Source organism: Rutilus rutilus (assembly GCF_951802725.1).
Source record: "Rutilus rutilus genome assembly, chromosome: 12".
Classification (NCBI taxonomy): domain Eukaryota; kingdom Metazoa; phylum Chordata; class Actinopteri; order Cypriniformes; family Leuciscidae; genus Rutilus; species Rutilus rutilus.
The window spans coordinates 30,303,360-30,329,829 of record NC_140217.1 but is presented as its reverse complement, the minus strand read 5'-3'; the positions used below and the strand labels follow the sequence as shown (position 1 = coordinate 30,329,829).

The following is a 26,470-nucleotide window of genomic DNA, read 5'->3' as shown; positions in this document are numbered from 1 at the left end:
GCAATTCCACAAAACTAGAAGACTTTGTAATCAAGAAAAATGTTCTGAAGTCTGATTATGAGTATTTTAAAACATCTAATTACAAGTAGGCCTACTTACTTTATGGAATCTGATTATGCAATTCCAGCACTGTATATTTATGGCAATTATGCAATAATCAGACGCATTTTATTTTACACAATTCATTTAATTGCAGTATCACACAGCAGGAGTATAGTCCAGTAAATGTACATTGAAAAGTCAGCCATATTTCTGATATTATAGTATGCTGAGTCAGTCATGTAACCTTCATTAACTTCATTAATTCCAGTTAAACAACTTCTACAGTCACCTCAGTTGGTCCCTGTAGCTTTTTATTCATTTAATTGGAGCTACTGCTCACCCTGTTTTACAAAAAAAAAAATATGAATGGAATTTTATTCATGGAACAGTTTTGTGGTTTCATGTGCTCCACAGTAACTTATTCAGTATTGCACCCACACATGCAGATGCGAGGCCAGTACTGCTAGAGAGCGGATGTGAAGGAACAAGAACAGATGCTTTGTTGTCTCATTCTGCCAATAAAAAAAACAGAGATGAGGAAGAACAGAAGACCTAATGCTTCTCTCTGTGTGCAGACTTAGGGACTGGGTGGTGGAGAGATGTTGGAATACAAGCCTTAGGGGTTGTGCGTGTGTGTGTGTGTGTGTGTGTGTGTGATGGCTCCCAGTGGGTGAGCAGAGCTCAAGTGCCTGAGAAGAGGAAGGGTCTGACGTAAGCCTGCCAAAAACAGCTGCGATAGAGACGGAGGAGGGCGTTACATAGTGTGCATGTGAGGGGGCAAGAGACAGTCAAAGGGAGGACACCCCGAGAGACACTTAGAGGGAGACGTTGGAAGTTGGAGAGAATGTGTGGAAAAGATGGTGTGAGAGATATGATTCTGTGTTGGAACTGGACGCTAAGACACTGAGGAACAAGGAGACGTCCTTGAGGAGACGGGAAACATAAAACAAAGAGCAACCTGGACTGAAGACCAAGGAAAACAAGTGCTAAGAAAGTGTAAAGAGGAAAAGGAAAGGATATCTAAGGAGGAATAAAGCAAGTGAAGTAGAATGGGTTGTGTCTTCAGCAAGCAGCGGTGGGCTAAACAGAGGAATTCCCAGCCCTCGGACCCCCCGAAAACACGAGACCTCACAGATGATGCAGAGATTCTCAGTTTAACAGAGGTACGTGTGTGTGTGTGTGTGTGTCTGCGTGCACACATGGGGTCATAGGTAAGAAGCTCTCCAGGCAATGATTGCATTGGGTCTCCCTCAATGCTTATGTTTTATGTCTTCTGTAAATCATTCCATATTTGCAATCTTTAGAATCAGGGATTTGTCCATGGAGAACAAATGTAAAACATATAGTACTGTTTTCGCTATTTGTAACTTTATAACTAATAATCTGTTTAGTTAATGTACTTTATAAAAGTTATCACAGTAAAACTTCACAATGAGGTTCAGTTAATTAAAATTAGGGAATGCATTAGTATCATGAACTAACAAACATTTGTAAAACCATTAACCTACTTTAATGTTAATATACTTTTGTTATTATTAATTCATGTTCATTTATGATACATTAATATTCATTAAATACAGCTTGAAATGTTAGCATTAATCTAGATTTATAAATCATGTAAGAGTATTGTTTGTTTCCAAATGCATCAACCATAATTGTTATATAATATATTATTATTATCCATTATATTTTATATTATTCATTATATTATGTTGTCGCGTATTTATATTGGCTATAATTTTAGCTATATAGCCTAGTCATATTAACTTATTATAAAGTGTCTTTTTTGTTTACTCTTGGGGTTCCCGTGTTGATTGACATTCCATGATTTTCAACAAAATTTAATGTTAAAGTGTATATTGCTGTCTCTTGTTTTAAGTGGTTCTGTTTAGAATATTTAGACCCCTGTCTCTGCTTATAATGCAGTCTAATGTACAGTGCAATTGAAAGTGAATGAAGTGTATGTAAAACAATTTTTTGCTGCAAAGGTTGAATAGTAGCTGAAGGGATATTCCTGTCAGTGAACATTCACCCCCACACACAAACGTTCACTCACAATCACACTTCCATGTCCGTCATTTGGTGGCAGGTTGACTCTTTGGGGTCAGACAGCTTTAGCATGTTATGCGCCCTTAGAAAACTAACCTATAGGGTGGAAAATTGACCTCCTTAGAGATTTAAATGCATGGAAATAGAATAAGGGAATATTTCCACTTCATTGTAAGCAGTGACAAACTCTGTCATAAGGGTGTAATGGTGTTGACATAAAAAAAAAAAAAGGGCCATATATTCCATAACACTGACAAATAGCCAGATTATCATACACATGCAAGCATGCACACAAACACATAGGTTTCCCAGGGATCCTGTGGTCAGAAAGAGGTTAAAAATAGACGGTGGAATTCTGGAACGGTGGAAGCATACCTCGGCCTTCCCACCTGCTCCCGTCTACTCCTGCCCGGAATGTGAGTGTGTATGTGTAAGAGAATTCCTATTAGCAGGGCCAAAACTCTATTTCAGAATGTAAGCAGCAACAGTAGCAGAGTGGATTTCTTTCTTTCTTTCTTTCTTTTTTTCTTATAGCCTGTACATTTGACTTTGGGAGAATTCTAGAAACCTAAACAGTGAGTTCATTCTGCTCTCTTCAAGAAGTGAGAAGGCATGAGGAGAAAGCTGTGGTGTTGGATATGTGAAGGGAAATGCTTTATCCATGAGCCAAACTTTGGCTGCAGAGAGCAAGAGAGAAGGGTGGAGAGCTGAAAATGTGCCTGTTAAGAACCACGTTTAAAAAGAAAAGAAAAAATGTTTCTCTTATATCTGGATTACATTTAATATCTGGATGTCACAGGCTCGTATGTAAACAAAACCTCTATGAAGGGAACTTTTGCACTAGTTTATTAGTGAAATGCTGTACGCGTGCTTTTTAAAACATCCTGTGTGATTGTTGAACAGTTATATTTCCTCTAAAACTTTTAGGCAGATCGATTAAGGTTTTATACAACCCATATGAATTAGCACGCGCTTCCTAATATTATAGCGATTGTTTACTTTCCATTTACAGGCTGTAGATGGCAGCATTGTCAAGCTGAGCCTTTCAAAGCTTGTGGTCAGTAAGATTTAAAGAATTGAGAGAATTGTAAGAATTACGAAAGTGAAAATAAAGACTGTCAAAAGTGATTGTAATATTGTTACAATACAGACATATAAATATATTTCGATTAAATGCTATTCTTTTGAACTTTCTATTCATCAAACCATCCTACATTTTTTTTTTATCATGGTTAGGCTACCACAAAAATATATTAAGCAGCACAACTGTTCAACAATGATAATAATAATAATAATAAAAATGTTACTTGAGCACCAAATAGCATATTAGACTGATTTCTGAAGGATCATGTGAAACTGAAGACTGGAGTAATGATGCTGAAACTAATGCTTTGCTGAATTACATTAAAAAAAATATTCAGATTGAAAATAGTTATTTTAAAGTTTAATAATATTTTACAACATACTGTTTTTACTGTATGTTTAATCAAATAAATACAGCTTTGGTGCTCATAAGAGACTTATTTAACAATCTTATCTAATTTCATAAACAAAATATTATAATTGCAATGAATGGAGTTAAAGCTTTCCTATAGGATTCATAATAATTTGTTGATGAAATGGTGGTAATATGTAGACGTCATTAAGTAGAAAAAAGTCAGCTAGTTTGTAGGGTAGAACAGAATAAAGAGTTTTGTCATTCAGTGATTGTCAAATCATCCAACTGTCTTTCACAATATCTGCTCAGTGCATCAAAAACAGTTCTATCATCACAGTACTCTTCCCCAATACAAACATACGTTTCATTCATCATCTCCAGTGTATGAGTGATTGATTTATGCTCTTCATATCACCACGACTGGGGGCGTGTGGACGTGTGCTCAGTTCTCATTAATACCATGTTTATAAATACATTTGTGAAAATGTATCTACTACTGTATAATTTTGAGGTGTGTGTGTGCTTACAGTTGGAGAAAGTGGCTTCACACTCCTTTAAAGAGAGGAACTTCAAGAAGAAACACCACTGTGCTGTTTGCAGACAAACCCTCGACAGCCATGGCATGTACTGCAGAGGTGAAAAACACATTTGCTTTTCTATCATTTATACTTTACATTTACTTATGTTGTTTTTTTAAATATATTTTTTATCATAGTTGGTTGCTCCACACAATGTATGTGATTTCAGGTTTTACTATCTTTGTGGGACATTTGGTCCCCCCATTGAAGGCAAAACCTATCACATACACATATAATGTACACACACATATAACATATAATGTACATTAATATTTATTTATATAATCCACATTTTCTCCTTGCAGAGTGTAAAACTGCAGTGCATACGAAATGCAAGGAAAAGGTATGTTTCTTTCTCTCGCAGCTGAAATGTTGTTACTACTGTTTGTTTATAATGTGAAGTACATGCTAAACTGTGATTGGCACTGGATTTGGCTATAAACAATAAGGAAATTTGGCTGAAAAATAATTCCGCTTCTTGCTAATGACTGTGTGTGTCCTTGTAGCACCAAATGTTCATCTATGATCTTCGTGGCTTTTGGTCTTGTGATGTGTGTCACTCACAAATATAGTAAAAATAGGTCTAAATCAGATGAGTTATGAACTCTGGTTATCTTTGGTATTAATAGAAATTGCAATCAGTCACCGGATGCCATCATTGCATCACACGGATATACACTAGTGTATCCACACGTTATAGACTCCACAGCTGTTCCTCTTGTTCCCTCATTCTCTTTCTTATTATTTCTCCTGCACTCTTTTTTTTTTTCTCAGTAAAAAAAATTGTGTTCATCGAACCTAAATAAATTAAGGCAACAGTTTCCATGGACATAAAATGTCAAGTGTCAAAACAATGCAATCATAACTATTCATGCCCCAATGCATGCTGGAAAGAAGTAACTGTTCGGCAACATCGTCTCTACTAATAGCGATACAACTAAGTTTATCCGCTTCAAAAACAGTGCTGTTATTAACTCGCTAGTAAGAAATGTCATGTGGCTTTTAATATTTTACTGATAATATCATCAGAGCAGCGCTGACAACATGTTTCTGTGCCAGTGCTTGTCCGTACTGTGTGTGTTTGTGTTTGAGTGCGAGAGAGAGCGGGAGAAAGAGGGTATGTGCTTTCCATACATAATAAAATGTAATTTTGTGGCAAAAAATGGAAATAATTTGTAATAACTGAAATCATTTGGTGAAGTCATATGGAACTGTAATGCGGTCAAGACCTGCCTGGAACTACTTTAGCCGTGCGTTTTTTCCCTGAAAATAATTGCACACCTTGGAACATTCATCAACCAATCAGATTCAAGCATTCAACAGCGCCGTAGTATTAGACCTTGTGCGCCAGCGAATCTTTAGAATTTATGAATTTATGTGCAATCTTTAGAATTGCTCTGTATATTTCTATGGTATCGCATCGGTGAAGTGTATTGTAGAGTTAAGGAAAGTTATCATGAGCATTGTAATGTTTTAAGCGGAGGGAAGATTTTTAAACGAGCGGTTCATTCATAAATTCGTAAGGTCTATAACAAAGAACAATAAATATTTTAACAAATGTATTGCTCATTGTTAGGTGATGCATTTTGTTTATCCATTAATTAATGGGACCTTATTGAAAAGTGTTACAGGTTCAATTAATGCATCATGAGCTAACAATGAAAAACTACAATAATCAAGTAAATCTTTGGACATTTTTAAAGCATCATTTACTTGATCTTAGAATACTTTTTACAGTGCATGCCCTCTGGTTTTAGAGAGAGAGAGAGAGAGGAAGAGTTGGGTGGGAGCAAGAGAGTGAGAGGATCAGAAAGAGAGAAAGAAAGAGAGGAGAGCACTCCTGTGTGTGTGTGTGTGTGCGCGCGCGCTATATGAACTCTAGAAAACTGGACTCGTCTGAGAAAGGTACAGACACTTTTACTTTTTAAACAGGGATTTCATATTGCTTATTGCAAAAGTTAAGTATACTTTTAGTGTACTTTTCATTTTGGATAGTATCATTTTTTTAAATCTTTGTAGTGAAAAAATCTGTTTGGCACAGAGAGAAATACTGTAGAAAAGATAGAATCACAATTTGATGAAAGTGGAGACAAGAGTGTAAGACACTGACACATGAGAGATACAATCAGATTGTTATTAAGGATTTTAGATGAACATTAATCTTTGAACTTTTTTTAGCGATTGAGATTGTGTGTGTGAGAGCATGTTATTGTGTCTGTGTCTAGCAATTAGTTGCTACCTGCTAAACAGGATGTAGTTAATGAACCCCTGTGTGTTTCCTCATCCCACATAAAGGATCTGGTTTGTCTGCTGTAATATAATTGTATCATTACACTCTTAAAAACAAAGGTTCTTTATTGTCATCGATGGTTCCATGAAGAACCTTTAACATCCACAGAACCTTTCCACTGCCTTTCCAAGGTTCTTTTAAGAACGGTTCACTGAAAGGTTCTTAGGGGAACCAAAAATAGGTAAAAACTCCCTTTTTGAAATCTTTATTTTTAAGAGTGTATGTAGCAACATGTTAGTTTCATTGTGTTTTCCAGCAGGGCAATCCAAAGTCAATCTACTTAAGTCTATAGAGCTCAAATAATGAACAAAATGACTTTTCTTCAATGTAAGGCAGCAATGCAGTGAACATTCGTGACTTACATGGTGAAAAAAAATACACTCCTACAAACAGACTCATGATTAGGAGGAGGCACAGGCCAGCTGATCATCTGAAATAGAGTAGTGGAAATAGTTCACAAAGCCATGCAGCAGGCATTTCATCCGTCCTGGATGGAGAGATCAGCTGCTTTTGTTTCTCTTTATATACGTGTCTCCACCCTCTGTCCACATCAGCCTCCATGTCTGTCAGTCTATCAGAATATCACACTTTCACCCTCCAATATCCAGAATGGTGGTCAGGTTTCAGTGACGGATTCTCAAACGTTTACATAACGAATTAAAGCCTTATATAGCCTATGCAAAGTCATGTGTGTTAGAGTGTGTATGTTAAAATGTTAAGTCTAAACTAATTACTGGAAAGGAAGCAGAGTAAACGTGTGCAAATATGTGCGCACCCACACAGTGTTAAACAGTACCAGATGTCCCCTGGTGTGATGATAACCTAATGAGGACAGAGAGGATGTCTTTAAATGGAGAGTCACCCAGTGGCCCCAAAGTATGCTAGCTTCGTATGTGTATGTTTAAAACACTGTTATGTGTCTCTGTCATGGTCTCTGATGTCTAAACCCATATTATGTGTCAAGGATGTTTGATTCTGTGTATCTGGTTTCCACACATCTCAATTTCTTCCAGGTCACTGTCCCCTGTGAAGTTATCTCAGATCCAGTGAGTATTACTAATATTTACTTCCATAATGTCTATGGGTGAATTGCTATTTAACCCAACATTTAACAAATATATAAAAAAAAAAAAAAAAAATCAGTGCATCTACATTACATTTACATTAACTCAATAGCGGAACTGATATTGAAGGATCTGATTGAGACTTCATAAATCTTATAAGAACTGATTATAAACAAAATCTCACCTAGATACTCAAAAACTCGAAGCAACCAGCTTACATTTACATTTATTCATTTTAGCTGACGCTTTTATCCAAAGCGACTTACAATTGCTATATATGTCAGAGGTCGCACGCGTCTGGAGCAACTAGGGGTTAAGTGTCTTGCTCAGGGACACATTGGTGTCTCACAGTGGATTCGAACCCGGGTCTCTCACACCAAAGGCATGTGTCTTATCCATTGCGCCACACCACCACAGCTTCAGGACATGTTTGACTTGTGGAAAGATAAAACATGTTTGTGTAATGTCAACTTTTTATGCATTCACTTGTTCAATCAACCTTTAAAATAGAATTTGTCTGGGGAAAAATGGAAGTTGTTTATCTTATGTTTGGTTAAAGTTGAAGTCTTACGTTTGGGGTCACAGACACGCCAGGTATGAAACATGAATAAATGCAATGCATTTTCACATGTTAAGATTTTCTGATTGATTATACACACTGTAGTCCACTCCTGCCGGTTGTTTTCTTGTATTTTCTACAGTGTGTTTTTGCTGGGATTAAATAGACCCCCAAGCAGAAACAATGTAATTATATTGTATAATATAGTGTTGTTTTTTTGGTCGTATCAGAGGAATGCAATAAAACAATTGGAAAGGAAATAAGAAGTTAATTTTAAATTACTACTATTTTTTACAAAGACACAACTGGAGTCAAACACAAAACAAGTCATTATTAACAGAAAAGAATAGTTAAATGAATTGTGTTTGATGTATTGCAATTAAAAAGCAATATCTGTACCATATCTGCCTGCCTTTTTCTCACACTAACTCTGATCTCTCCTAGCCTCCATTTCAAAACCAGCTGAACATCCCTCCCAGGTAAGAGCAAATTTTATAAAGCTAACTCTGAATGACAGAGAAAAGAACAACATCATGAATGCAAGGAATAGTTCACCGAAAAAGGAACAGTCTGTCATCACTTACTGAAAACACTTCAGGCGTACCGTTCCTTTAAGTTTGCATGTGTTTGTCTCTTTTGTGTGTGTGTTTCACAGTAGAGACAGCATGGAAAGTGTTATGGAGAAGTTAATGGGCAGTCATTATGGTTTTGATCTGACCTACATCACTGAGCGTATCATCTCTGTCCTCTACCTGTCTGACCTGGAAGAACAGCATTACAGCGCTAACCTTAAGGAAGTGGCGGCCATGTTGAAATCTAAACATCAAGACAAGTTCTTGGTCAGTTGTATTGTTGTTTAAAATCATTGTTGAGATTTAATTCCATATGAATTAGCACTCTTATGTCTCTTTCATTTCTTCTCAGCTTATAAATCTGTCAGAGAAACGTCATGACATCTGCAGCCTAAATCCAAAGGTATCTTGCTCTTTGTTATTCTATTATCTAGATGTGCATACTATATTATAAGTCACTCTGTAGCTTGCTTGTTTTGACGTATGGCTCTGTTTCTGTATTTTTGGGATGACCCCTTCCCCTGCCTCAGGTTGAGGAGTTTGGGTGGCCCGATCTGCATTCCCCACCCCTCGATAAAATATGTGCTGTGTGCAAGACCATGGAGAACTGGCTTAACTCTGACCCCCACAACGTGGTTGTACTTCACTGCAAGGTTGAGATCAGAAGTTATTTAATGTTTAATATAAGAGCTAAAAGTGTCTAAATGTCATCACAGTCTTATTAAAAGAATAGATCATCCAAAAATGAGATTCTTTCATCACTTACTTACTCCAAAGTCATTCCAAACTCATTTGACTGTCTTTCTAATGGAAAAGTTTAGACTAATGTACTCTCTTTTCCGTGCAGTTGCAATAAATTTGGATTGAAGTGACAGAAAAGCACTATAAAAATAACGTAAAAGTAGTCCATACAACTGTATTTCTAGTATAATTCCTAAGATTATCTTCCCCTTTTGTGAACTCAATAACCAGATCCGTCCGATTCAATATATAGACTTGTAAATGATGAGAGAATTGAAATATCAAATTTTCATGTCATAGAAATCACAACCCCAAATTAGTATTAGTTGTTATATATATTTTTTTCTTCTCTCTCTGTCTTCCTTTCTCTCTAACTTTTACTTTCTTAGGGAAACAAAGGAAAAACAGGGGTGATTGTGGCAGCTTACATGCACTATAGCAAAATATCAGCTGGGTACATACACACACACACTCACACACACTCTCACTCACTCACTCACTTGTTTGGTTTCCATGTTTTATGTGGACTTTAATTTAAAAAAAAGAAAATGTTTTACTGTACTAACTGTACATTCTATTCCCCTAAACACAAACCTCACAAAAAGCTGCATTTTTACATGATCAAAAAAACATCTGGTTTGATTTATAAGCTGTTTTCCTCACGGGGATCAAAAACAATTACTATTACAGACTTTATGGGGACATTTGGGTTTTTTCCCTAAAGGGAATTAATACTTTTATTCAGTAAAGACTCAATAAATTGATAAAAGACATGTATAATGTTAAAAAAATAATTCTATTTAAATGCTGTTATTTTAAGCTTTTCCATCACAGAATTAAATGACATTTTAAAATATATCAAACAGAAAATGATTATTTTAAATGGTAATACTATTAATACTAACAGTATTATTGTTTTTACTGTATTTTGGATCAAATAAATGCAGCCTTGATGAGCATATGAAACTTCTTTCAAAAACATTTATTAAAATGCTCTTTGTGGGCATTTTATTATAATTCATGATTGGTATTCAAATGATTTGACTCTTACTGGTGTATGTGTGCAGGGCAGATCAGGCTCTCTCGACAGTTGCTATGAGGAAATTTTGTGAGGATAAAATCTCTTCCTCTCTCCAGCCATCTCAGAACAGGTATGACCAATGTTTATTTATGTTTGTTCCAGAATAACTTGTTTTAGTTTGGTCATGATGTTCTCTCTGTCATCGCAGGTATATACATTATTTTGCCGGTCTTCTCTCGGGTGCAATAAAGATGAACAGCTCACCACTTTTCCTGCATCAGATTCATATTCCAGCTTTGCATAACTACCAGTCTGGAGGAGGTACACAAACCCCTTTCCAATCAAACCAAGGCCTTATTTTGCAATGTCTGTACTGAGTTTGGGGAGGTGAAAAAGTACAGAATTCTATGTAAATGTTTTAAATGTTAAAATGTGTAAAAGTGATAGTTGAACCAAAAAAGAAAGGATCATTTACACATCCTCATGTCATTCCAAACCTGTGACTTTACAAAAGAAGATATTTTGAAGAATGTTTCAAATGATTTTGCCTATGGATGGCAATGAATGCCATTGGTATCCAAAACAGCATTGGTCGCCACTCGCCATTGACCTTTTTTGAATAACAAAAAAACACTGCGGCATTTAAAAAAAAAAAATCTTCAGATTTAAAAATCTTCTTTTATGTTTATGTTTAAAGAAAGTCATTCAGGATTGGAATCACATGAGCGTGAGTAAATGATGACTGAATGTGGCATCATTGCATTACCTAATTTTATCCATTGCATTTTGAAGGTTACTCTCCCTTTCTGAAGATTTATCAGTCATTACAGCTGGTCTATTCTTCAGGCAAATAGTAAGTGGGTCTATTTTATCAGTCTCATTAAGTGTTACATGTTTTTTAGAGCTGTGGCATGGTGGCACTGTGCGTTCTGATATATTGACCTGTGGCACATAACCCTGCAAAATATATATTTTAATAACCATCATTCAGCTGGTCTTAGCCGTTTTAAGCTGATCTTGATCTCACTCTGGCCATACTAATGTTGCTAGTCTCCCAGCTGTGCAAAGCTAGTATTATGCTGGTCAACAGGCTGGCTTTCCAGCTGAAAAGTGTCCAAAACCCCTCTAAAACCACCCCAAAGACCTGCCTGACCAGCTTAGGCTGGTTTAAGATTGTTTTTTTCTGCAGGAAATCCAAGCAATGTGAGTTTCAAACAGGCTCACAGTGTGTCCAAATCACATTTCCCCTCTCTTCTCCACATGTCATGTCCTCTCTTGACTGACCTATGAAAACAAATCAGATATCATAATTTGCTGACTTCTTGTTGCTTGTGTTACAGTGATATTCAGAACCCTAACAGTAAGATGTTGTGTGTGAATATTGAACCAGCTCTACTGCTGAAGGGAGACATCCTGGTGAGGACACTAACGAATTTCACATGAATACATTCTTGTTATATTAGATGCTCCTAAAACCTGCTCACTGGCCATTGCTTTGAAGGGAGAAAATATCATTCCATTATTAAACGTATGATAAGACACCAGAATATTGCATGCAATGCTTGGGGTTAGAATTGATGCTAGGTATTAAACTTATATGAGGAAAAAGTGTGTGCTATTAGTTTGCCAAGTTATCTGGCTTAAAGGGTTGGTTCACCCAAAAAAGAAAATTCTGTCATTAATTACTCATCCGTATGTCGTTCCAAACCCGTAAGACTTTCGTTCATCTTCTGAACACAAATGAACATCTTTTTAATGAAATCTGAGAGCTTTCTTTCCCTCCATTCACATCCTACACAACTACCACTTTCAGGCCCCAGAAAGGTAGTAAAGACATCATAAAAGTAATCCAGTGGTTCAACCTCCACTTTATGAAGCAATGCGAGTGCTTTGTTTGTACAAAAAACATAATTTATCACTTTATTTACAAAATATGAATCTCCATCGCGCGTTCACGAGAGCACCACAGCGGATGCATGTTGTGTTGGCGTGAGAGCAGACATTGTTGCGTGAACACGCGATGGAGATTAATATTTTGTAAATAAAGTGGTAAATTATGTTTTTTGCTCAAACAAAGCACTCACATCGCTTCATAAAATTGAGGTTAAACCACTGGAGTCACATGGATTACTTTTATGATGTCTTTACAACATCTGGGGCTTGAAAGTGTCAGTTGCCTTGACTGTCAATGGAGGGACAGAAATCTCTCAGATTTCATTAAAAATGTCTTAATTTGTGTTCCGTCTTAAGGGTGAGTAATTAATGACAGAATTATCTTTTTGTATTTTTTATTATTATTATTACAAACATTTAAATTCTGTCATCATTTACTTGCCCTCATGTCATTTCAAACCCATAAGACTTTTAAGATCACTTTAATGAAACCTGAGATATTTCTGTCCCTCCATGGAAAGTCCAGCTAACCGAAATATAGAAAATTCTAAAAGATCATGAAGGCATTGTAAAAAGAATCCACATGAATTGAATGGTTTAATACAAGTATTGTGAAGAGATATGATCACCTTATATGATGAACAGATTTAATTTAGGCTCAGGTTTCATTAAAATATCTTAATTTGTGTTTCGAAGATGAACGGATGTCTAATTGGTTTGGAAAGACATGAGGGTGAGTAAATGATGACAGAATTTATTTTTTTTGGGTGAATTATCCCTTTAAAGATAAAAAAGGTGAAAAACCCAAGCCATATATCTGGATAAGAATCTCACAGACACCTGGTGGGCCATTAACCACCAAGCAACCAACCAACCAACCAACCAGAACACCCTCTCAGCTGCCTAGCAACACTTTTATAACCACTCAGAACACCTTATAAGAACCACATAGCAACGCCCTGGCAACCACCCACAACACTCAAGCAAAGTATTGGCGAGTTTTGTGCGGAAAAGCAGCACATTTCCTTCAGTAAAAAATGTTCTTCTTGCTGTCTGTCTTTAGGTGAAGTGTTATCACCGTCTCTCAGATGTGTGTACGAGAGAATGTGTGTTCAGAGTCCAGTTTCACACCTGTAGTGTTCATGGATCTCAGCTTGCTTTTGGCAAAGTGGAACTTGACCATGCTTGCACAGGTAAATACTTGCACTGTTTGTTTGACTGCCCACTCCAGTGCCTCAGCTTCTCAAAAGCATAGAAATAACAGATGTTTTCTGTTTTATCATTCTGATTTGTGTTTATGTGTAGACGACCGTTTCCCTGCAGACGCCACAGTGGAGTTGCTGTTTTCTTCTGGCCCGCAAAGGAGAGGTAAACACCTATCAACTTAACTCTTCCACCAATTTTCCATGTATTAGCACTGTCTTAATGCTGTATGTGTGTGTTTGTGTGTTCTGAGGTGGGGAGGTACAGGGAAATGAGCCGGGAGTATCTGTGGATTATGGCACCACAGATCCTGTTGTGCGCTGGGACTCGTATGAGAACTTTAACCTTCACCATGAGGATAGTGTTGAGGGTATGTGCACTCAGTCTAGTATGGACAGTTCTGTGTTGAAATGAAAACACACTAGTGTGGACAGCCATAGTGACAAACAAAAATATATAAAAAAAAAATAAAAAAAAATAAATCAATCTTTTTTTTTTTCTTTTTTTTTGAGAATCAGAGAATCGTTTATTTGAGGGGTTCCCTACTGGTAAAAAATGCGTTCTGGGACAAAAAGACACTGAGACATTTTTCATTCACTCCAAAGTCATGAGACTGTAAATAATATGGTTTTGTCTATGTATTTCCCTGTGATCTCTAGATATCTGTCACACACGTGGGCCTTTGGACGGTAGCCTGTATGCTCAAGTGAAGAAGCGTCGAGCACAAGGCTCCAGTCCCAGCGGATGCCCTACCTCCATCAAAACCTCCACACACTTACCCAGTAATTCCTCCCCTCGTCCTCCCATTCATCTCTCCATCCAGCCTCTCTCACTCAGCAAAGATGCAAGTCGCTCATCTGCACCGCCAGAATCCCTCTCTCCACTTCCAAGAGAAAAAAGAGAGAAGGACGAAGACAGGGAAAGACACAGAGAAACCGCAATTCTTGACGATTGCGACGGCTCTCCCCTGAGACCAGATCGACCTGTTCAGTCTTGTTATGGTCGTCCGTATTCCCACACTCATTCATTCTGTGGCCCAGACCTGACCAACCCGAATGCACTTGCACAAACCCTCCACCCCAAACACTACACACTTCCCTGCAGCCGCACTGCCCCACTGTCAGTCCGAGACCTGTGTGTATCCCACCCGGATCTTTTATGGGAAAGAGGGCGCTGTCTGCACCATCCCTGCCCAGAAACCATTAGACACCTGTACTCATTTCCCCCTAAAGAAGCTCACCCTCATTCGCCACTTTCCCACTCACAGTCCTCCCATTCCCACACACTTCCTCCACAGACACGCGCGTTCTTCACTGGGGAGGCATGTCCTCTGTTCCATTGCTCCGCCCTCCCTCAGGGCCATGCCATCATCCCTCCTTCTCTATCCCCTAATCAGTCACTGCTCCCCAGTCCATACAGAGAGTTACGTTACAGCACGACATCGCCAACATCGTGCTCCTGCAGGGATTGTTCTCGCTTACGAGAGGACGTTGCCCTCCACTCTTTACGTGGCAGAGAATTAGAAGCTCTACCGTGGTCTAGAGAGGCGGAGTTTGGGATTAGGACGGAGGTGCCTATGCACTGGAGGGATGGAAGAGTGGAGTCTCATTGGGAGGGAGTTCAAGAGGCCGAATACTGGCGCCGCAAAATAGCGATGTCACCAGTAACATTATCATACGGACATTGCCACGCTATCCCAAAACAAAATCAAGCGGCATATGTCACAGCCACCCAACCCGAAAATATTATACCACTCAGTCCATATCCCAGCCCTCAAAGCAGTGGCTACCACAGTCCGCATCCACCTTGTCCCTGCTCTCCACAAGCGCTCAGAGAGAGTCCCGGTTACGCCTCCATCAGTCATTCCCCAAACTCCTCCCCAATTGCTGTCACGCCATCTCCAAAACGAGCCAATCACAACAGTGCCTCAACTGAAGAGAGTCAGAATGGCCTTAATGGTAATCACATCGACACAGTTTGTCATTAATCATTAAATTATGCCAAACAGTGTGTTCCTAAAACAATTTTTATTAGATGTATATAATAGAAATATTTGTGGTATTATATAAAGCAAATGAAGTGTCAGACTGTACACTACCATTCATACATTTGGGGTCAGTAAGATTTAAAACATTTATAATGTTTAAGATTTCTATTTCAAATGAATGCTGTTCTTTTGAACTTTCTATTCATCAAATAATCCTGAAGAAAGACTTTTCACAAAAATATTAAGTAGCACTGTTTTCAACATTGATAGTAATAAGAAATGTTTCTTGAGCAAATTAGCATATTATGAGTTCTCTTAGGATCATGTGACACTGAAGACTGGAGTAATTTCTACTGAAAATTCAGATTGCCATGCATCACAGGAATACATTATATTTTACAATATATCAAAATAGAAAACAGATATTTTAAATTGCAATAATATTTCACTATATCACATTTTTTACTCTATTTTTGATCAAATAAATGCAGCCTTGGTCAGCATACAAGACCTTTTCCAAAACCCTAATTTTTAATAGTAGTGTGTATTTAAAGGGATAGTTCAACAACAACAAAAAAGATACTTCTGTTCATCACTCTCAAGTCATCCAAACCAGTATTTTTTTCAAACCAGATATTTTGTACAATGTAAACAAAATTAGTTGGTGACTGATACTGTGTAGCCCTGAAAAGGACAGAAAAGTGGCATAGTAAAAAGTCCATATGACTAAATTATGTAAACAGTGATAGAATTTTCATTTTTGGGTGAATTATCCCTTTAACTTTCAGCTTTCTTCTCATTTCTAATCTGTTCCATTTTTCTTTCTATGTTGTGTGTTTTGTAGATAGGAGTATTAAGGTCTTAGATGCTGATAAAAGTCAAATTGAGGTCTTTTCTCATCCTACCCGGGACAGGTAATTATGTTTCTTCATGTACATTAATCTCATGTCAACCACGGTGTTTATTTTGATAGTTGAAGATTGAATTTAATGTAGGCCTACTATCAACCTAAATCCATCTGTGTATTCTAACAGTGGACCATTGGAGGCAAGAGATCCAATAAAAAGCAAAGCCCCAGAGGGTGAAACTTTCCCTGGAACTCTGATCACAGTTGTCTCCACTGCCAGTGGAGCAGAGGAAAAGATGAAGAAAACACAGATATTAGATTCTACATCTAACACCGCTGTCACTAGTAACTCACCATTATCCAAGCGTGTGGAGTCAGTGCATGTACAAACGCACAACCCCAGAGCTCTCAGTAACCGAGTCCCAGAATCAGTGCAGGATAAAGGGGAGCGCCCTGGCTCATGCTACACCTCAACTTCAACCTCAACAAGTCCTCAGCCGTCTCTTTGCTCTTCAGAGAGAAATTCCACTTCTGAATTCCCTTCATTCAACATAAATGCTGAAAGGCGAAGCCTGACACCCTTGACCAACTGCAATGAGGGAAGCAGCAACAGTGACCTGACAACATTGTCACCTGACCCTGATGGCTACGTCACACCCTCATTCCCTATAGTGTCATACTGCTACCCTCTTCTGACAGTGCCTCATGTACCGTACACGGGCTACACTGCAATCACCATCCCGGCCTCCTTACCCCAACCTCCTCTTCCAGAAAAGCAACGTTCACCCCCCCTTCAGAACATGTCTGATAGCACTGGCACGTCCTCAGTAAAATCAGCTGGAAAACCTTCTATTTTATCTGCCCAGTTCCATGTGTCCTTCTCCTCTACCACCAGTGAATTGCCTCCCACTTCTAGTTGCAAAGTAACCCCCTCTAGTGGTGTGGAGGAGCCAGAGAACCGCCTCAGCTCCAAGTTTGTTCAAGACAGCTCCAAGTACTGGTACAAACCGGGCATCTCCAGAGACCAGGGTGAGAACATCTGCATGTTTAATGGTGCTTGCGTCAATATTTTGTACATTTACATTTATTCAACTGGCAGATTTTGTATGCATTCTCAGGCAGTCGAACCCATGATTATGGCATTCTATGCTCTACACAGTTTAACATATTACTAGGGATACACAATATATTGGTACCATTAGAAATGTATTTGATTTTTTTAGTATTTAATTATATTAGATATTTAATTGCAAATGCTCATTTCCTGTTTTTCGTTTAGATTACCTTGCTGTTATCTAACGCTCACCTAAATTGAATCTTTACAAACAATAATAATCTAGTAACACTGTTAAATGTCAAGTCAGTTTTATTTGTATAGTGCTTTTTACAAAACATACTGTTTCAAAGCAGCTTTACAGAAAATTATGATCTTCATACCTTATAGTCGAATTTAGCAGATTAGAGCTGAGCAATGATATAGTTTACATTTTGCAATAATATTAACAATTGAGCAGTTGATATTTGCTGTTTATAGTATTTACCGCATTTTTCCTTTTTTTTTTAAATTGCTTAGCCTTAGGCAAAATGGAATCGAATTTTAATATAGACCATTTACACTTGGCCATTTACACATGTTATCAGCCATTACATGAAAACAATTATTGAGTTTTCTTATTGGTCAGAATTTTATCGAATACAATTAATCTCAGTGCAAGTTTTAAACACCCAGGTGTTTGTGTTATTAATTTAAGCGGTCATGAAGAAACTATCATCTACCCAGGAACACCCTAACAACTGCATAGTAATGCAATAAAAAAATGAAAAACCTGAGCATATTTGAATGAGCAAATACATTGTAGGAATTAAAACATTTAAAAATATAGTTGTATTAAATTATCATTCTATAGGAGATGATGCATATTACAGAAATATTGCTGTGCCTCTATTAACAGAAGTACAAAATATCTCTTTCCCCATTTAGCTATTTCAGTATTGAAAGATAAGGAGCCTGGCTGCTTTCTCATTAGGGATAGTAATTCATTCCAAGGCGCATATGGATTGGCCCTCAAAGTCACCACACCTCCAGCCCACGCTAGTAACCATGGTGAGACGGGCAACCCACAGGAGCAGCTAGTTAGGCACTTCCTGATTGAGAGTGGCGCTAAAGGTGTCAAGATCAAAGGCTGTCAAAATGAAACATATTTTGGTGAGACAAAGATGATTATGCCTGGTTTTTGGATGTTTTTCTCATGCTCTGCGTTGAAAACAGTGACCCCTGTTGATTTTGTATTATGATTCTTCTCTCTTTCCTCCCAGGCTCCCTGTCTGCTTTGGTGTATCAGCACTCCATTAGTCCTGTGTCTCTTCCGTGTGTACTGCGAATCCCAGATAGAGGTCATACAAACATTTAAACCTTTGGCAATGCAGTCGTTTTTTTTTTCATAGTGAGTGTATAACTGTATGATTGTGTTTCAGATCTTGTTGGTGAATTGCAGGAGTTGCAAAGTGGAACTAATACCAGCACAGCTGCTGACCTGTTGAAACAGGGGGCAGGTGAGTTTATTTTTTATTTTATTTTTCTATGTATAAATGGTTGGAGGAAAAAAGCTATATATAAAAGCTTGGGGTTGGTAAGATTTTTGTTCTTGAAAGTTTCTTATGCTCACCAAGTCTTCACTTATTTAAACAAAAATACAGTAAAAACATTCATAATATGAAATATTATAAAACACAATAACATTTTTTTTTTCTATTTTAATGTAATTAATTTCTGTGATGACAAAGCTAAATTTCAGCAGCCATTACTCCAGTCTTCAGTGTCACATGATCTTTGATAAATCATTCTAATATGCTGATTTGGTGCTCAACAGGGTTCGAAATGACTTAGGACTCTTGGGGGGTCCCCTAAAATTTTATTATGAAATTATTACAAATTCTGAAGACTACCTTGCTACACTATATACTGTAGGCAAAATTATATGGACCATTGGGATGTTTTTCATGGTTTGGGCTAGGCCCAGTATTGTAGTGGTGTCTGGAGAAGTGGCTATAATCTAGCAGGTAACCCTCTGAGCTAGCAAGAAACGCTGACAAACGTACTCTTCTAATCATTACACTGGCTATCTAGTTAATGCAACTTTTGATATAGGAACTCAAACTCCTAATATTTTACTATAAGCAATTATGGGGATATAAACTTACAGGATTTTCATTCAGGATTTCACTCTTTGTGAGGTTTAGTTTTGCCGCGTTCAGCTACAGTACGTGTCTGCGGGAGCACCACAACAACAATCTGTGACGCTGTATAGGAACTCACTCGGCTAATAGCTGCCCTGATTGCTGCCTCGCACTAGGAAATAAATTAATTACTGTTATAAATATAAAACGTCACTAAAGACATATAATTTTCACAATCATTTTTAATGTTAAAATATATTTGTCTGGGACCCCCCCAAAATCCAAAAATAAATTCTTATGGGGGGTCCCTAGTCATTAGGGCCTAATGACTTATGGAGGGTCCCCCCCCCCCCCCCGACCCCCCTCATTTCGAACTCTGATGCTCAAGATACTGTACATAGTTGTGCTTCTTAATATTTTGTGTACACTATGATACTTTGTTACAACATTTCAAATAAATGCTGTTCTTTTGAAGTTTCTATTAATCAAATAATAACAATGTAAAAGTCTTTATTGTCATTTCTGATCAATTTAATGCATCCTGGCAGAATAAAAAAAATCGTACTGACCCCAAACATTTGAATGGTAGTTTATAAAAAAAGCTTGATGATAAACTTCAAATTTTATAGTAATTATATTTCATTAAAAATAAAAATATGAAACAAATGAATACAAAGTTCTGTCATGAAACTCTAGATGGCACAGGCTGATAGGGCCTTTACTCAATCTATTTGCGATCACATCATTCTCTATAGGGCACAGCTGATTGGATCCTCCTGTATCAGTAGCCAATGAGCTCACTGCTCAACCTTTAAATACTTGGTCAGTATTTGCCTTAGCAGTGTAGCGCGCTTTCAGAAACCCTTCACCTTCCCCGGCTCCACCTGTATAGATCTGCTACGGGTAATTCATGTATGCTATATTGTACAGCAGCAGCATGTCTTACTTTCTCACAGCAGCAAAGCAGATCAATTCCACCAAGACCAAACATATCAACATTGCCATATCTAGTCAAGTCACCTTCATTTATAAAGCGCTTTTAACAATATAGATTGTTTCAAAGCAGCTTTACAGTGATAATAGGAAATTAAAGTAACAGAGATTGTTTGGCTTTACAGCAGCTCCATTGAGAGAGTTGTCATGGCAGAAATGTCCCTTTTCTCCCTCTAATATAATTGTTTTACTCTCTCTCTCTCTCTCTCTCTCTCTCTCTCTCTCTCTCTCTCATTGTCAGCTTGTAATGTTCTCTACCTAAATTCAGTGGAAACGGAATCTTTGACTGGCCCGCAAGCCGTCTCCAAGGCAACCAAGTGTACTTTGACCCAGGAGCCTCGTCCTTCGCCAACAGTCGTCCACTTCAAAGTGTCCAAACAGGGCATCACCCTCACTGATAATCAGCGCAGGTACAAACACACATGTTGAATAACACGTATGTTTTGCTTCGCCAAGCAAAACAACATTCATTGTATCATGGCTTTATTAATAACACTCCCCAAGCATATTTTTAGTACCATCCTTCAAGTATGAGATTAAAGTTACTTATTTTAGACATTCAAGCAAACCACATGCCTTTATGGCTCATTCCCAAGACATTAATCGGAGACGCTGAAAAGTAAAAACAGTCTTCATAGTCATGACACAGATAAGAATCTAATCCATATCCTCATTCTCTCTCTCTCTTTCTTTCTTTTTCTCTCTCTCTCTCTCTCTCTTTTTATACAGACTCTTTTTTAGGCGACATTACCCTATTCATACTGTGACTTTCAGCAGCGTGGATCCGCTGGATCAAAGGTAAAATTCAAGATGGAATCATTAGAAAAATACAACTCCAATCTACAACAGACTGCATCGTTCATATACTCTACCAATGGCCAAGCCAACGTGTATTGCTTTGAACGTAGTATAGTGAACATGTCTAGAGGAGAGGGTTTGACTCTCATGCTGATCTATCAAGTCTATCAACGTGCCATTATTTTTTTGCACAAGGGCTCTCCTGCCCTCTTTAAGCTTCTCTCTTACTTGCTCTGCTTGTACATGTTGCTTAGCCTCTGCGTGTGTATGTGTGTGCGTGCGTGTGTGTGTGTGTGTGTTTGTGTGCGTGCCAGGTGGATTGATGCTGATAACACTTCCTGCAAGTAAGTGCTTCTACTTATACACTTACACAATTTCTCTTTTGGTGTAGCATTTCTCATGTTTTCTGGAAGTTTATTCCTAAATATGTAAATTTAGGAGTGAGACAACTTGTTTTTTTTGCCACTCAGAATAAGTGATTTCTTAATTTAAAGTGCTCCTTTTATGTTTTTTCGGATATTAGCTTTCATGTAGTGTGTTATATAGCTGTTTAGATCTGCAAAGATCAAAGTTATTGTCTCCCAAAAGAAAGAACCAATTCTGAACTGCCTGAAACGAGTCGTCAGTAACTCCAGTCATACTTCCTGCACGAACCTACGTATGGTTTGTGGCGAATTTGCATAAAGCCCGCGAATGGTCTTCACTGGCTGAAAATTCAGGCTCCGGAGCTGAAATTCAGATATAGTAACGGCTATTTTGTTTCTGAAACACGCTGTAAGAGGTAGACCAATCACAATAGACTGGGCCATCTGGCCAATCAGAGCAAAGCAGCTATCGGAAAGGAGGGGTTTAGACAGATCAGATCCTTGATCGAATCATTGAACCGTTTCAGACACTGTGAGAAAAGAGGTGATGCTGCAATGTATATTATGAGAAAATTACCTAAAATGTACCTTTGATGCATGTAAACCTATTGTAGAAGACCTCCAAAACAAAATTAGGAACCTTTAAAATAGTATATTAAGGATTGTTAAGCACTTTAACAATCTGTCATGGTCTGATTCTTACTTGTTTTCTATAGGATGTTTGGATTTGTTGCACGGCGCAGTGGTGGTTTGGGAAACGTGTGTCACCTGTTTGCAGAGCTCGACCCAGAGCAGCCAGCCACAGCCATTGTGAACTTCATCAATAAAGTCATGCTGGGACCTCAACAGCTGCGAAAATGAACACAGTATAGAGAGATGGAGAAAAACAAAATTGAGAGAACAAAGGAAAAGAGGGTAGTGCAGTGGATATTGTTACATTTTATACACAGAATCAGAGTGTTTGTCATTAGGATGGACAAAAAAACAACTCAGTATGCAAGCTTCCACTTTTTCTGTCATGTTCACATGTAGTAGAAATCAGTCCGATAAGGTCAGGTTCGAATTGAGTGCATTATGAAGTGATTTTAAATGGTATGCCTTTTATTGAATAAAAATGAATTTTATGAGAAAAACAACAACTGGACATTTTCCTGGTAAAGTATATCTAATGGATAAATAAAAGGTAGAGAAAGTTTTTTTTAACGCAAACCTTTTTTTTGGGTTAAGTAAATGGGCCTTTTTAATCCTACCACTCAGGATGCCAAAGTGTATGACTGAACAGAACAACAACTGTGTTCTTTTTTTTTATTTTCATTGATTTTGATTTTGGCTTGTGTGTTTGTTTTCAGTTTAATGGTCAGAATGGTTTGGTTGTTTGTTTTCTATTCAAAATGGCCTTTACAAGACAATCATATTTTTTAGCAACTGATGCATTTTAAAATTTATACTTTTTTGGTATTTAAATAAAATATGAATAAAAATGGAAAATATGAAGAACTACAATGTCTAGACTCTCATTTTTATATATAAATGATCTGATTTCCAGTTATTTAATAAAGGTTTGCAGTCATGTTTCTTTGTTTTTGTTTTTCTGAATTTGTTAATTATGTTGGGCGTCACTTTCTTATGTTCAAACTGTCAAGCACTGCTAGTCTTTGCTTGTTGCCCGTTAAACATAGTTTGCTTAGGTGTGGCATTCAATCCTAAACTTAAAGCTTATGAATACAGCCATTTAATTAGGCTAAATTCAGTTTATCTCTCAGTAACCATCAGACTGTAAATCAACTTATGTGGTCTGCAAAGTGTAAATTAACAATATATTTATAATTATTTTGGAAATTTTAAACATTTTTACATCCTCAATCTGGTAATAGAGCAAAATATGTCTCTCTCTCTCTCTCTCTCTCTATATATATATATATATTTCATATTTATACACAGTCTTACTGTGACAAAAAAGAAAAAAGAATGGCCATTGCAACAAGGAATCAACTGATGGAATCAAGGAATCAACTGAATCAACAATTTTGATGACTTAAGCAGCTATCAAATATCAAAACCAGTCCATACTCATCAGTTAATTAAATATGAGCATACTCACGAGTGACTTCTTGGAGACACTGTGTCATTTGTGTCAATGTTTATTTTGTAAACGTACACATGTTGAATTATCATTTTTATGAAGGTACAAAGCTGATGCTTTAACCTTCGGTTTTCTAATTCCAAACACGACATAGCATTTGTTTTCAATCTTCGACTACTGTGGCTTTTTCTGCATTTTCAAAAGGACGAGGTCCCACCGAGATTTGAACTCGGATCGCTGGATTCAAAGTCCAGAGTGCTAACCATTACACCATGGGACCGCACTGCCGCGAGGAGCAGCACAACAACACTTATTCAATATGTCAATATGAGTGCTGTTATGTATAGTTGTGTAGTATAAAATTGTGCGTGTATGTGTTTATTGTGAATTTGCGATGTTTCCTTAATTCGGGCATATGTCGCGTGGCTATTTTATTTAGCTACGGCGCGCAGGTTCACTCAAACCAACAGTATTTAGCTTGTTAAATAGTTTTAACCGTTGTATAAGCTATAACCTACTGACTTTCATATTTGTCGAATTTTATCAACTTTTTTGCTTTACTTTATTTATAGTATTGCTATTATGTCTTTTCATAAGCGCTAACATAGCGTATACCTCAGCTGTAAATTAAGCTCACCTTAGCCTACAGTCAGTGGCTCGGACTGAAGGGAATCTCAAACTCACAATCTCCTCTGTCGAAAAAGGTTTTAATAGTAGCCCCTAGGCTATTATTTACATTTCTACCGAGCAACAGGCACATCAGATTGTTACACGGTATGCCTCTTATTATTTTCAAATCTCAAATCAAAAACAAGAAATGACTGTCGTGCACGAACAATCCAGGGTAGCCTAGCCTACTTATTAAATGTATAATTTAATTGTGACAAAAACATCTGCAGCAGATTCTTTAAGTATTTGCAAGAGTAGAATCTGAGGCTGAAACCCGTTTCATTTTCATTTTTTCCCCGCTGTGATCCACACTTTCTCCAGGAAATCAAATGCCTTTTTTCGTTGTGCAATTTATGAACAAAGATGTTGAAGATTTTCTCTTTTAGTTTCCCTTTTGGGCTAATCTAAGAAAATATTTTCATTAATAAATTAGGGTCAATTAACAGACTAAAAATTCTAACCAATTTTGGTAACACTATTTTACAATCCCTTAGTAGGCCTAAGCCTACGTTAGGCTACTTACAGTACATTATACACCATTACAAGCAATAACTAACCCATAACCAAACCCTATACTAAGTATATAGTCTTCCTAAAATTACTTGCTGTAATTACACAGTAACAAGGATACCTTAAATTAAATGGTAACCTCAGTTTTATCTCATTTTACACAACTCTTAATTGTCAGGATACAAAACACGAGATTCACTTGCAAGTGCACAAGACATTTAATGGAAGATAAGTGAACAGATACAGAGAGAGTTTGAGTGTCGTGGGTGAAGATGGAATATCCTCAGTTAGCACAGGGACTAAAGTGGGCAGTGAGGATGAATTTCCAGCAGAAATCCAAAATAGACCATCCACCAAGGCAGAAACCCAAAGTCAGTCAAATATTCCCAAAATCAAAAGTAAAGTCCTTAGGCAGGCAGGAACAATTCCACAAGCAGCAGGCAAACTGGAGCACAGGAAACAGGAGAATCTGAGACACTAACAGAGAACAAACAGCAAGCACAAGACGAACCGACAAGTAACAAACACTGACTCAATATAGCAAAGGCTGACGAGCCGCAGATGAAGCTGATTGTTAATCAGCGATCAAGGTTGCCCAGCAACACAGGTGACACACACACACAAATCACAGAAGACAAGAATGAATCTACAGACCTGCGAACCGTGACATTAATTGAATTTACGTATTAATCTAAATACTAACTATAAATCCTACGAACAACTATTGCTGTTTACAAAGTGTATAGCGTCTTTTTATTCATTTATTTTTTTAGTAAAAGTATTTTAAGGCTTTTAAAAACATTAATCATGTTTTTATATGATTTCCATGCAGAATCCCGATTGGATGGCTGCCCTTGACCTTTGACCTAAAATGAAGTAACATTCTATGTTCCTCGCACATTCCAGCATGATCTTTGAATGCGAGTAATGCGAGTCACTCAGGAGGATCTTGTGTGTTCACGCAATTCGCTCAGGATCCGGTGTGTTTAGTGTTGCAGAGGCATTTGTAATAAATGCCAACAAAGGAGAAGCTTTAAGGACTCCCTGCAGTTGTCAGCCAAAATTATAGCTTGATTGGTTTAAAACTGAAGAAATTCAGATGTAATTATTATTAGATAATTACTAGATAACTAGAATTATTATTTCTCTCCAAATAGAGCTATTCAAGTATTCTGGAAATTCCTGTATTCTCATTTTTCACATCAAAATATGTGTCACTGTCACAGAAACACAAAATATTGCACTTATGCCAGTCATTTTCCAATATATATTATAATTCCGATTTCATCCAACAATCACACACACATCAATCCAATTATTTGTGTTCATGTAAATCTTATGTTCTGAATCATCAACGAGAATGATTACATTCAGAAAAAAACAGAAAAAAAAAACAGCTGTCCACGCAAACACAGATACTGTTCAGTGTTCAAGCCGCTGATGTAAACTGTTGCATGAACAACATAATTCAATATTTACTCCTGGAAATAAATGCAGGGAAAATGCCAATGAATTCCTTAAATGTTTAGGTATTGTCTGTTTTATGCAGTATTAATGAAAGTTATAGTCCACCGCTGAGTTTTTTCTCTCA

At 37.4% G+C, this 26,470-nt stretch overlaps 1 protein-coding gene across 3 annotated transcripts; it reads left to right on the top strand.

Moving 5' to 3' along the window:
- Positions 1-660: 660 nt before the first annotated feature.
- tns2b (tensin 2b) lies at positions 661-23,330 on the top strand. 3 transcript variants are annotated; one of them, XM_084424866.1, is made up of 26 exons: positions 661-1,205; positions 4,059-4,164; positions 4,413-4,450; positions 7,411-7,443; positions 8,465-8,499; positions 8,676-8,859; positions 8,945-8,995; positions 9,123-9,245; positions 9,723-9,787; positions 10,401-10,484; positions 10,563-10,675; positions 11,147-11,207; positions 11,695-11,770; positions 13,311-13,440; positions 13,553-13,615; positions 13,704-13,820; positions 14,110-15,408; positions 16,282-16,351; positions 16,472-17,313; positions 18,266-18,490; positions 18,601-18,678; positions 18,760-18,837; positions 20,696-20,864; positions 21,184-21,252; positions 21,567-21,596; positions 22,334-23,330. In XM_084424866.1, the coding sequence occupies exons 1-26, from the start codon at positions 1,092-1,094 to the stop codon at positions 22,476-22,478; spliced, it is 4,398 nt and encodes a 1,465-aa protein (XP_084280992.1). In that variant the 5' UTR covers positions 661-1,091; the 3' UTR covers positions 22,479-23,330. The 3 variants fall into 3 exon arrangements, with proteins under 3 accessions (XP_084280992.1, XP_084280993.1, XP_084280994.1); XM_084424867.1 differs by lacking the exon at positions 21,567-21,596; XM_084424868.1 differs by lacking the exons at positions 661-1,205; positions 4,059-4,164; positions 4,413-4,450 and adding an exon at positions 5,994-6,012.
- Positions 23,331-26,470: the final 3,140 nt, after the last annotated feature.

Excerpts from the sequence above, each read along its gene's own strand:
- tns2b (XM_084424866.1), top strand. The coding sequence starts at position 1,092 with ATGGGTTGTGTCTTCAGCAAGCAGCGGTGGGCTAAACAGAGGAATTCC. Across the intron at positions 7,444-8,464 it reads GTGAAGTTATCTCAGATCCA|CCTCCATTTCAAAACCAGCT; the intron begins GTGAGTATTACT and ends GATCTCTCCTAG. Across the intron at positions 16,352-16,471 it reads TCTCATCCTACCCGGGACAG|TGGACCATTGGAGGCAAGAG; the intron begins GTAATTATGTTT and ends GTATTCTAACAG.